The sequence below is a fragment of the Sus scrofa genome, chromosome 17, assembly GCF_000003025.6.
Source record: "Sus scrofa isolate TJ Tabasco breed Duroc chromosome 17, Sscrofa11.1, whole genome shotgun sequence".
Taxonomy (NCBI): Eukaryota; Metazoa; Chordata; class Mammalia; order Artiodactyla; family Suidae; genus Sus; species Sus scrofa.
Genome location: NC_010459.5, coordinates 38,140,928 through 38,153,313, shown reverse-complemented (window position 1 = coordinate 38,153,313; position 12,386 = coordinate 38,140,928). Strand labels below are relative to the sequence as shown.

The following is a 12,386-nucleotide window of genomic DNA, read 5'->3' as shown; positions in this document are numbered from 1 at the left end:
ATAGCCCCCCCCCCAAAAAAAAACCACAGTAAATAAATGATTCTGCAAGGACCAAAGGATTTGAGTTTTAATGGCCAAGAGGGATAAAATATGAAGCTTTGCCATGGGTCCACATAAAGAAGAAATTTAAAATTCAGAATCCTTCTTGAAGCCAGGATTTTCAATTAAAGGTAGATTAGAAAATTTTCACCCTCTGGCACAAAAAGATAAATGCAAAACTTGTCTCTCACTCTGGGCTGTAGTTGAAGGGTGGGGGAAATGGTGCTTGTATAATTGTCTTCTCTACCCTCATGCATGTTGGACATTTAACATGTTATTGAAATGACCCAGGAACAGCTAAGCTAAGTTATTAAGTGGTTCTAGAATGGTAATAATCATTGAGTCTCTCACCCCAAACCATTGCAGACTTAGCATAGTTAAAGCCTACCATAAATGAGCTTATATTCCAAACTGATAAAATTTAGGATGAGACTTCTTTTGTCCAGAATTCTAGATAATAGGAACATCAAAATGTTTAAAATTATGAAAATTCTAAGAGAACAGGACACCATCAAAACAAAAAGAATGTGTGTGTGGGGGGGAAACAGAACTTAATAGAAATTTAAAAATTATTGAAGTGACTAACCTATTCAGCAAATTAGACATAGCTGAAGACATTACCCAGAATGCATCAGACAATAAATAAAGAGATGGAAATATGAAAACGGTCGAGAAGTGAAGGATATGGGAGTTCCCTGGTAGCTCATCGGGTTAAGCCGTCATTGTCACTGTTGCAGCGTGGGTTCAATCCCTGACCCAGGAATTTCCACATACTGTGTATGTGGTCAAAAACAGAGAGAAGTGAAGGATAAAATGAAAAAGTTTAACATATGTCTGAAAGGATTCCAGAAAAAGATGAAGAGATTGAGGAGGCACAATAGCAAAAGAGAATAGCTAAAATTTTTCCAGAATTGATGAACGACGTGACTCCTTAGATTCAGAAGCAGAGTAATTCTGAGCCCTATAAATAAAAGTAAAGTCTCATCTAGACACAAAGTTGTAAAACTACAGAGCATAAAAAAAGAGATTGTCAAGCAACTCAAAATGAAAGACCAGATGTTTAGAAAGGGAAGATTATCAGACCTACAACTAATTTCTCAATGGCAACATTGGAAGCCTTGAAGCATTAGAATAGTATTTTCAAAGTGATGAGAAAATTAACAGCCTAGAATTTTAAACCAAGCTACAGCATCAAGAGTAGTATGAAATAAAAACCTTTTTAAAGAGACTAAGAGAATTTACCATTAACAGACCCTTGCTAATTGAACTGCTCAAGGATGTACTTCAGGAAGAAGAAAATTGAACCTAAGATGGAAGAAATAAGAGCTAAGAAGGAATGGTGAGCTAAATAATTGTTAAACATGGGATAAATCTAAATAAGCTTTGACTTATTTAGTAATAATGATCATATATGGTCTTTAGACATTAAGTCGGATATATCTGTTGACATTTTAAAGATATCACTCAAATAATAGAATGTATAACTTCTAAACTAGTAATTGAGGGGTAGAAAGGAAGGATGTGATGAAAAAAATCAGTAAAATTAAGAAAAAGTAGGAAAAACAGCATAGAAAAAGAAGGGTAAAAAGCAATGGTATCATAAAATGATAAACTCAAATATACCAGTAATTAACAGTAAAGGCAAATGGATTATGAACATTGATAAAATGTGAGTAGTCAGATTGAATAATAATCTCAGATTTAGCTATATGCTCTTATAGGACTCACATAAAATATAAGGTCTCAGTTTATAGGTTTGGTTTTTTTGTTTTGTTTTGTTTTTTGTCTTTTGTCTTTTTGCATTATCTAAGGATCTGGCATTACCACGAGCTGTGGTGTAGGTTGCTGATGCAGTTCGGATCTGGCATTGCTATGGCTTTGGCTTAGGCTGGCAGCTGTAGTTCTGATCTGTTTAGACTTTTAGCCTGGGAACCTCCGTATGCTCCAGGTGCGGCCCTAAAAAGCAAAAAATAAAAATAAAAACCTAAAGGAACAGAGTAGCAAAACCAAAAGATGTTTCTTTGAAAAGACAACTAAAATTGATGATCCTGGTAAGACAAATTGAAAAAAAAAAAGCAGCAGCACAAGCAATGAAAAGAATGAAAAAAACCTGTACATTTTAAGAGTATATTTTATAATATGTGAATTGTATCTCAATTTTTAAAAAGAATGGGAAAAAAGGCACTCCATGAATAACTTTGTGCTAGTAAATTTTAAAGCATTGGCAAATTAACAATTTTCTTGGAAATATAATTTAACTAAAACTGATTTAATAAAACATGGCAAATGAAAAATCTGTAACTACTTAAGAATTGACATGATTAATCTGTCTCCCTGTGAATCAGTTAGTATAACCTACAGGCCCAGATGACTTTTACCAAATATTTGAAGAACAGATCCACATAATCTTTATGAGCATAGAAAATAGAGAGCTGCTTTCTAGCTCATTTTGAAGTTGTTTTAATCTTGATGCTAAAATTAAAGGACAAGAAGAGAATTATAGGCTCTTTTCATTTATGAACATAGATGCTAAATCCTAGAAGGTCTAATGGTACCAGAAATTAGGAAGATGTGGAGCAAGAGGAGTTTTTAGACTGCTAGTGAGTGTAATTAAATTGGTATAACCACTTTTGAGTGCAGTTTCCTAATATCTAGCAAAATCGAAGGTGCTTATCCTTTGAAACCTAGCAATTTTAAGTATATAGTTTAAAGACACTCTTACATGTCCACAAGAATACAGGACAAATGTGTGCCATTGCAGAATTCTAAGAATGTAAAGTTAGAATTCATCAGCAGGAGAACAGATGTGTGGGTTCCATAAAATGGGACATTATAGCAGTCAAGATAGATGAATCTCAAAAAATAACATTAAGTGAAAAGGGAAACTGAAGAATACATATAGAATGGTGTCACTTATACAGAAATACGATGCATACAAAAAAGGCAACACAGTTTACTTAAATATGTAGAAAAGATAAACATGTATGAAACTGTTAACCCCAAATATAAGAAGGAGGGACTAGATATACCTGAAACTAACACAACCTTGTAGGTCAACTGTTCTCCAATAAAATTTATTTTAAAAAAATTTAAAAAGGAGGGAGTGGAATATTGGGAAGGAGGCTCTGGTGTATCTGCGTAAATATCTGAATGAGACAGCGTAGAATGTTTAGATATAAATAAGATAGATGGTGGTATAAAATTTTTCCATACCTCTTTATATCCTTAAAATACTTCATTAAAAATAATCATTGTGCCAATTCCAATACTGTATTCTAGAGATTTTTTTTTTCCTCTAGGATTAATAAGGATGACCAACCCTGCCACTGTTATGATACCCCAGGGTGGAAACATGTCATCTTCCATGATGGCACCAGGCCCCAATTCAGATCTACAGCCCAGGACTCCTCGCCCTGCTTCTCAGTCAGGTATTGACCTCCAGACTCTGCGAATTGAAGAGGCTGGACCTCCCTGCACAGATTACAAAATTCATCTGTGTCTGATGCCAAATTCCTAACTCCCCAGCTTAAATGCCATCCTTTTTATAAAATCTACCATAGTTTCTTCAAACTGAAATTCACCATTTCCTTCTCAGAATTTCTTCTCAGAGTTTCTCATTATTCTCTTATGGGTTATACCCCATCCTTCCTAAAAAATGTATTCCTTGACCTGCTTAGTCTTGCTATTCCATGACCTAGAATTCTAGTGAAGCAAATTTGGTTAATGTATTCTACTCGATCCTCCCTCCCAGAGATTCAAAGTTTAACATATTGGAGGCACTGAAAGTCCTACAGTGAAGAAACCAGTGTTTCCCAAACCTGATTGACTATATTATTTGTTTTCTTAAAACTCTAATGAACATAGTTCCTCAGAATATGCTTTGGAAAATATTGCTCTCTATATTTAATGTTTGACTCTTATATCCACTTTAAAATTAAAAGCTCTTTTTAAATAAGATTTGTCTTTCTATCATCCTGGCAGTGGATTTGCATATAGTAAATGCTCATGAACATTTCATTGAATGGTACCAGCAGATTTTACTGTATATTTGCAGAATTGCCAAGACTACTGCTCTGGGATCTAGGTTGTAGTAAATTAATTATTGCTTTGTTGACTATCTTTAAACAGATGCAATGGATCCACTCCTCTCTGGGCTCCATATACAGCAGCAAAGTCATCCCTCAGGATCTTTAGCTCCCCCACACCACCCAATGCAGCCTGTCCCTGTGAACAGACAAATAAATCCAGCTAATTTTCCCCAGCTGCAGCAGCAGCAGCAACAGCAGCAGCAGCAGCAGCAGCTGCAGGCAAGACCCCCACAGCAACATCAGCAACAACAGCCACAGGGAATTCGACCCCAATTTACTGCCCCAACTCAGGTGCCTGTTCCTCCAGGCTGGAATCAGCTGCCTTCGGGAGCCCTTCAGCCTCCTCCAGCCCAGGGTTCTCTGGGCACAATGACTGGAAATCAAGGGTGGAAGAAGGCTCCCTTGCCTGGCCCAATGCAACAGCAACTCCAGGCAAGACCATCCTTAGCCACGGTACAGACACCTTCCCACCCTCCCCCTCCATATCCCTTTGGCAGCCAGCAAGCCTCACAAGCCCATACAAACTTTTCTCAGATGAGCAACCCAGGCCAGTTCACAGCTCCTCAGATGAAGAGCTTGCAGGGAGGACCCTCTCGGGTCCCAACCCCCCTGCAGCAGCCCCACCTCACCAACAAGTCTCCTGCCTCCTCGCCCTCCTCCTTCCAGCAGGGATCCCCTGCATCCTCCCCAACAGTTAACCAAACTCAGCAGCAGATGGGACCAAGGCCACCTCAAAATAACCCACTTCCCCAGGGATTTCAGCAGCCTGTCAGCTCTCCAGGTCGGAATCCTATGGTTCAACAGGGAAACGTGCCACCTAACTTCATGGTGATGCAGCAGCAAGCACCAAATCAGGGGCCACAGAGTTTACATCCAGGCCTAGGAGGTGAGGAACACTGAAGCTGTTTGTGTTGGTGAATTTACTGGAGATAGATCTTAGTAGAACTTCAATTTTTAGAGTTAATTGAGGGTAGTGTAATAAGGATGTAATTATTTGTTTCTGTGGATGCAGTGATGGCATTTGATTATATAACTTAGTTAACTTGATGCATGATGCAGCATCTTACTGGTTATGTTTAAGCTAGCCCTCTGGATAAAAACAGGTAAAATTCAATATAGAGATGTTCATTTTCTTTTTCAAAATATTTTTGCTTGATCTTGTAGTAGTAAGTTAAAACATCCAGAAGAAACATGAGTTTATTAACAACTTAAGCTGCTCAGCTGTTGAAAAAATTAAGATTATGTAATAGAGCAAAAATGAAAAGATAAGTATAGGGTTTGTTGGGGAAAAGGCCCGTCTAGCTTTCAATTTTGATAATCCTGGTTAGTAGATAGCGTGGTATTTGTTAAATTTGATTAAAGTATTAAAGGGGAATAAGTTCAGGAATCATTGACTTTTATAGTTTTATAATGCCAATGCCTGCTCCTTAGAGAGGGAATTCCACCAGTTATACCTAAAGGAGATTTATTTATTTATTTTGTAAGGTGCCTCTTGTATGAAGAAAAAGCAATGGAGCTTAATGTGTGAGAGGTAAAACGATTACAGTAAAACTTATCCATCTCCATGTTTATTATTTATTCTTATTAATCATTGATCTAGTGCACATGAATGTGCTTGGAGCTTTTCAGTAAGGTATAGAGAGTATCAGGAATACTATCATCTGATAAACATACCCCCACCAAAAGACACCCATTGCCTACCCAGAAAAAAATCCTTGCATCTTTAGTGCAACATAGCAAAGGCATGTTCCCATGATTTCTGGTAAAATTAAGTTGCTCATCAGTCTTTTCACTCTCTTGTAATTACTTTTACTGACATGCAGGCTATAATATTTGAATCCTAAGAAGTTTTTAGAAAATGCAAGAATATTTCAGCTCCAAACTTCACTGTTCTGGGCAACTAGCCTTGGATCAGTGGAAGCTGGGTAGTCTCTCCTGCAAATGTGATTACTGATTTAACTACAATGGAAGCATGTAAATGGGGACTTGTCACTGCTAAAGAAAGGACAAATGCATATTTGTCTACAGAGCGTTTTTCAGGACATTGAAAATTTGGCCCTTAAGTAAATGGACTAACACAAAAAAATTTTAAGTGAGCTTTAGGTCTTGATGCTTTCATAGAGCAAATGATATGCTCACCTAGGTGATCTGGCCACATCCAGGCCTGTTATAAACAGTGAGTGGATTCTGAGATTCTTATTACAATTTTGTTTTCTTAAATTAAACCTTCCTATGAAAGAAAGTATTACTTTAGTAAGATTCTGTTCAAGCAGTTTTTGGTACTATAGCTGTCAGAATTGCAGCAAACCATTTGAGGGGAAGGTGTAATGATAAATTTAACATATCGTCACTTTGACATTCCTTTGAATTATTTCTAATCTCTTGTCTCTTCCAAAGAGACAAGTACAATATTGGGGAGAAATTTTCCATAAAGAAAATTGTCATTCATTTCCCTCAATGGAGGGGAAAAGAAGTCATCTATCTATGCTTAATATCAGGACCCAGGTCTTTGTTTTATAGTATTTCTTGTCAGCTTATTTGACTATAAGAGAATTTAGCGTATTCCTTTGGTACCTGTGTTAAAGTATGTAAAGTTTTGGGGTCCATAGTATCACAGAGAAAAGTGAGCCCTAAACCTTGCTGTGACGTGGCCTCAGATCACATTTAGGGAGCAGATTGCCATCTTTTCCTTGGCATGTTCTAAGTGTAAATTTTTTAGTATTTCTTTTTCATTTTGACAATGCTCATGTAAGAGATTGTGTTGATTTTTTTAACCATCTTTCCCAACCTTATTATTAAAGATCCTACCAGTGTGACAGAGAGAGCTAAGCCAGTGGAGGCTTCATGCAGCTCATCCTTCCTTATTCATTCCACATCTAAGCAAGAGTATAAATTTGCTAGGTAACTGCCTTACTCGTTGTTTTCTATTAAGGAATGCCTAAACGCCTCCCACCTGGCTTCTCAGCAGGACAGGCCAATCCGAACTTTATGCAAGGTCAGGTGCCTTCGACCACAGCAACTACCCCTGGGAATTCAGGAGCCCCTCAGCTGCAAGCAAATCAAAATGTCCAGCATGCAGGTTTGTTTTTGTGATTTATTCAGCAAGCATTTATTGAGCATTGTGTGGACCACAAGGATATACAGAGAAATATAAGTCCTAGTTCTTCCTCTTAGTTTCGGACCTATAAATAATTATTCTTTCAGGGCAATAACTGACATATCAAAAGTAGGTAGAATGTCTCGAAAATCTAGAAACACCTGAAGAAAGGAGATGAAACGAGGTAAAGCTGGGGTTAGCAGGGTTTTTTGGGGGTTTTTTTGTTTGTTTGTTTTTCTTTTCCTGAAATGAACCAAATAGTAAATACTTTAGGCTTTGCAGGTTGTATGTTCTCTGTTGCAGTTACTTAACTTTGTTCTTGTAGCACCAAAGTAGCCATAGACAATACGTGAATGAATGAGCATGGCCGTGTTCCAAACACTGTTTATTTACAAGCTGGCAATGGCAATGGATTTGGCCCATGGCCATAGTTTGCTGACCCCTGAGTTAGTGAATGGACACTAAAGAAAGTGTTTCTGGAGTTCCCATCATGGCTCAGCAGAAACAAATGTGACTAGCATCCCTGAGGACGCAGGTTCGATCCTTGGCCTTGCTCAGTGGGTTAAGGATCTGGCATTTCTGTGAGCTGTGGTATAGGTCGCAGACGCGGCTCAGATCCCACATTGCTGTGACTGTGGTGTAGGCCAGCAGCTACGGTTCCCATTCAGTCCCTAACCTGGCAGCCTCCACATGCCAGGGGTGCAGCCCTCAAAAAAGACAAAAAAAAAAGAAAGAAAGAAAGAAAATGTTTCTGACAAAGGAAGTGATAGGTACAAAGGCATGAAGGCACATGGCATTTTGAACAAATACAACTTTTAAAATTTCTTTGTAGTACATGTTAACTTTGTTTTTATGTTCAGTGTCTGAACTCTGGTTTATAGTGTGGTGTTTAAAGACCAGGATTTAATCAATACAGATTAAATGTCAACAATGTGTTGAATATAAGAAGAAACTTAGGAGGACAAAGAGTATAGAACCAGAATGACTAAAAAGTATTTGTAAAACAATATTGGATAAGCCCAGACTTCATGTTTCTGATTGCTCAGGTACCACATGACTAATCTTCTTACGCTTTCTCATTCAGGCAGTTTGGACTGAGATAGCACATATATTATTTGAACTTGCATCCCCACTTGGAGGTAGTTTTGTGATTCCAACTTTAAGTGTACATCTCTAAGGAAGGAGAATAGTTTTAAACTTTTATTTATTTGTTTGTTTGTTTTGCCTTTTTGTCCTTTTTTGGGCCAAACCCATGGCATATGGAGGTTCCTAGGCTAGGGGTCTAATTGGAGCTGTAGCCACTGGCCTACACCACAGCCACAGCAACGTCAGATCTGAGCCATGTCTTCAAACTACACCACAGCTCATAGCAACACCGGATCCTCAACCCACTGAGCAAGGCTAGGGATCAAACCCGCAACCTCATGCTTAGTAGTTGGATTCGTTTCTGCTGCGCCACAACAGGAACTCCAACTTTTTTTTTTTTTTTTGTCTTTTTTTTGCTATTTCTTGGGCCGCTCCCGCGGCATATGGAGGTTCCCAGGCTAGGGGTTGAATCGGAGCTGTAGCCACCAGCCTACGCCAGAGCCACAGCAACGCAGGATCCGAACCACGTCTGCAACCTACACCACAGCTCACGGCAACGCCAGATCGTTAACCCACTGAGCAAGGGCAGGGACCGAACCCGCAACCTCATGGTTCCTAGTCGGATTCGTTAACCACTGCACCACAACGGGAACTCCCAGGAACTCCAACTTTTTAAAAAAAATGTTCAAGCAATCTCCTGACGAATGAGAGAAGGGTAGGGCGAACTGCGTGATTTTCCGTATCTGGTAATGCAGAACTATGTTTTTGAGCTATGTGAATTCATGTTTCCTGTAGGAAGTTTTAAAAAGTGATGAAATCGTTCTTAATTCCTCCACAAAAGCACCGCTATTTTGTATTTTTATATGGTGCTTCCTGCGTGCATGTATTGTTTTGATTTCTCCATTTAGCCCATCTAAGAGAACTCAACTCTTCTCCTCCAATTCTGTTTTCTTACCCTACTTTATTTCACTTGTTAGCTTTTATTTCTTCCTGTGAAAATACTTGATCTGTTTGTTATTTTCTCTTGCCAGCTAGACTCCAAGGAGTCAGGAATTTGGCCTGTCTTATTTATTGATGTTACCTCAGTGCTAAAAATGCCTTGTACGTATTAGGTACTCAATAAATAATTGTTGATTTGAATGAACATACACTGGTATATTCATGAATATAGTATGTACAGTGGTCATGGAATTCAATTTAAGAGTTTACAAGGCCAGTTTAGAAAATCTTCCTATGGGATTCAGGAAAAATCTGGATGGTATGAACAAAGGACAGTTTATCCTCTGCCTCCCTGGCTGGAGCATGGACTGACCTCCTAACTTCATTGTAGCTGCCACTTTCTAGTCACCATTTAAAAATGAAAAATAGGAGTTCCCATGTGGCGCAGTGGAAATGAATCCAGCTAGTAACCATGAGGTTGCAGGTTCAGTCCCTGGCCTCGCTCAGTGGATTAAGAATCCAGCATTGCCATGAGCTGTGGTGTAGGTACCCGCTTGGATCTCGTGTTGCTGTGGCTGTGGCATAGGCCGGCAGCTGCAGCTCTGATTAAACCCCTAGCCTGGGAACCTCCATATGCCATGAGTGTGGCCCTAAAAAGCAAAAAAAGAAATAAAAATAAAAGGGAGATAAAATAAGCTATTAGGTTTTTCAGCAAAAGGGTAGAGATAATATAAGCAGCTATAGGAAAATCCCAAAAACCCAAGAATAAGTAAATACTGCAACAATTCAGGCAGTGTTCTTTGTCTGAATTAGATATAATTAAGAAGAATAAGGAGCTCCTGCTGTGGCACAGTGTGTTAAGAATCTGACTACAGCAGCTCAGGTCACTGCAGAGGTGTGGGTTCAATCCCCAGCCCGGTGCAGTAGGTTAAAGGATCTGGCACTGCTGTAGCTACAGTGTAGGTTGTAGCTGTGGCTCAGATTTAATCCCTGGCCTCGGAATTTCCATATGCTGCAGGAGTGGTGGCCATTAAAAAGAAGAAAAAGAAAACATGTCCCATGTGGTCCACTAAGGACTGCCACAGGAGAGGGTCACTCAAGTTTTAACATCCTTTGTTGACTATCCTCTGCCTGCAGCTTCTGAATTGTCTGTCAGTTAACTTCCACCAGAGGCTCAGCTTCCAGATTAAGTAATTTTTACCACATTGGGGCAGAGGATACCTATCTTTAGGAAGTATGAAGTGTTCCTTTCTTTAAAGTGCAGTATCCAGATGTCACAGCAATAATCTTTGATAGTCATTATTAGTTTTCCGAGGAGTCTTTTTTTGTGTCTTCTCAACATTGCTGAGGTTTTCCTGAGAAGCTATATCACATTTTTTGTTCCTTGACTCATCTAAAGTAGAATTTATTTCACTAACCTAAATTTTCTTCATCTTAAGGTAGCTGCAAGTCATTTTGAACAATGAGATGCTGTCTTTCTCTTTTGTTTAATCTAAAAGAAAGTAAACTTTATTGATCTTCAGAATTTTATCTTTAAGTTACCAAATAGGAATAAAGAAATGGTTTCACCTTCTCTATTGTATGGTCACTGAGAATATAAACAAATATGTCACAGTTATGTCTCCTTACTGTAGAAAACGCACGGAAGTAAGTTGAGCACAACACATCTGTTTATGTTGGTCCCTGGATATATGGGTGGGGGTTTTTCTAATTAAGGTAATTTGAGTATTAGTACTAACAAGATAATAGAATTTCTTTCTGAAACTGTGCTTTTTTTTTCTTTTTCTTTTTAAGGTGGTCAAGGAGCTGGTCCTCCTCAAAACCAGATGCAGGTGTCCCACGGGCCACCAAATATGATGCAGTCCAGCCTCATGGGAATTCATGGCAACATGAACAACCAACAGGCTGGTAGTTCTGGGGTTCCTCAGGTGAACCTGGGCAACATGCAAGGCCAGCCCCAGCAGGGCCCAGCATCTCAGCTGATGAGCATGCACCAGCAGATCGTGCCCTCCCAGAGCCAGATGGTCCAGCAACAAGGAACCTTGAACCCTCAGAACCCTATGATCCTTTCAAGGGCCCAGCTTATGCCACAGGGTCAGATGATGGTGAATCCTCAGAGCCAAAATCTTGGGCCTTCACCCCAGAGGATGACCCCACCCAAGCAGATGCTTCCCCAGCAGGGCCCACAAATGATGGCGCCGCATAACCAGATGATGGGGCCTCAGGGGCAAGTCTTGCTCCAACAGAACCCAATGATAGAGCAGATCATGACCAATCAGATGCAGGGGAATAAGCAACAGTTTAACACTCAGAACCAATCCAGTGTCATGCCGGGACCAGCACAGATAATGAGGGGACCAACTCCAAACATGCAAGGAAACATGGTGCAGTTTACAGGACAGATGTCAGGACAGATGCTGCCCCAACAAGGGCCTGTGAACAACAGTCCATCTCAGGTTATGGGGATTCAGGGGCAGGTCTTGCGGCCACCAGGGCCCAGCCCACATATGGCCCAGCAGCATGGCGATCCTGCTACTACAGCAAATAATGATGTCACCTTGTCTCAGATGATGCCTGACGTTAGCATGCAACAAACCAACATGGTCCCCCCCCACGTGCAGGCCATGCAGGGAAACAGTGCCTCGGGAAACCACTTCTCAGGCCATGGAATGCCTTTCAGTGCACCTTTCAGTGGAGCGCCCAATGGAAATCAGATGTCCTGTGGTCAGAATCCAGGCTTCCCGGTCAATAAGGATGTCACGCTAACAAGCCCATTGTTGGTCAACTTATTGCAGAGTGATATCTCTGCAGGCCATTTTGGGGTAAACAATAAGCAAAATAACACCAACGCAAATAAACCGAAGAAGAAGAAACCCCCTCGGAAGAAGAAAAATAGTCAGCAAGATCTAAAGTAGGTTGTGATAGTTTGCCTAAAATCTTATTCATTTATTTCTATGTGAACAACTTTTTTTGATGGGAAATTCTGAACATGTATAAAGTAAGAATAGTATAATGAAATTCCCCCTGCTTCAAATCACCAACTCATAGTCTATCTTACCTTCATCCCTGCTCTCCCCAATACTGTCTTGATTATTTTAAAGCAAATTCACTTTAAGTATTTCAGTGTGTACCTCTGA

General features: G+C 39.7%; 1 protein-coding gene across 9 annotated transcripts in view; it reads left to right on the top strand.

Annotated features, from left to right (window-relative positions):
- Window positions 1-12,386, top strand: part of NCOA6 (nuclear receptor coactivator 6) — a 107,621-nt gene that overhangs the window by 68,591 nt on the left and 26,644 nt on the right. For 4 of the 9 annotated variants that reach the window (XM_021078293.1, XM_013985296.2, XM_021078292.1 and 1 more), the window contains 4 exons: window positions 3,339-3,467; window positions 4,168-5,013; window positions 7,060-7,206; window positions 11,044-12,160. In XM_021078293.1, coding sequence (XP_020933952.1) covers window positions 3,339-3,467; window positions 4,168-5,013; window positions 7,060-7,206; window positions 11,044-12,160 — 2,239 coding nt within the window. The remainder of the gene's footprint in view (window positions 1-3,338; window positions 3,468-4,167; window positions 5,014-7,059; window positions 7,207-11,043; window positions 12,161-12,386) is intronic. The other 5 variants (XM_021078295.1, XM_021078294.1, XM_021078298.1 and 2 more) reach the window with 3 other exon arrangements.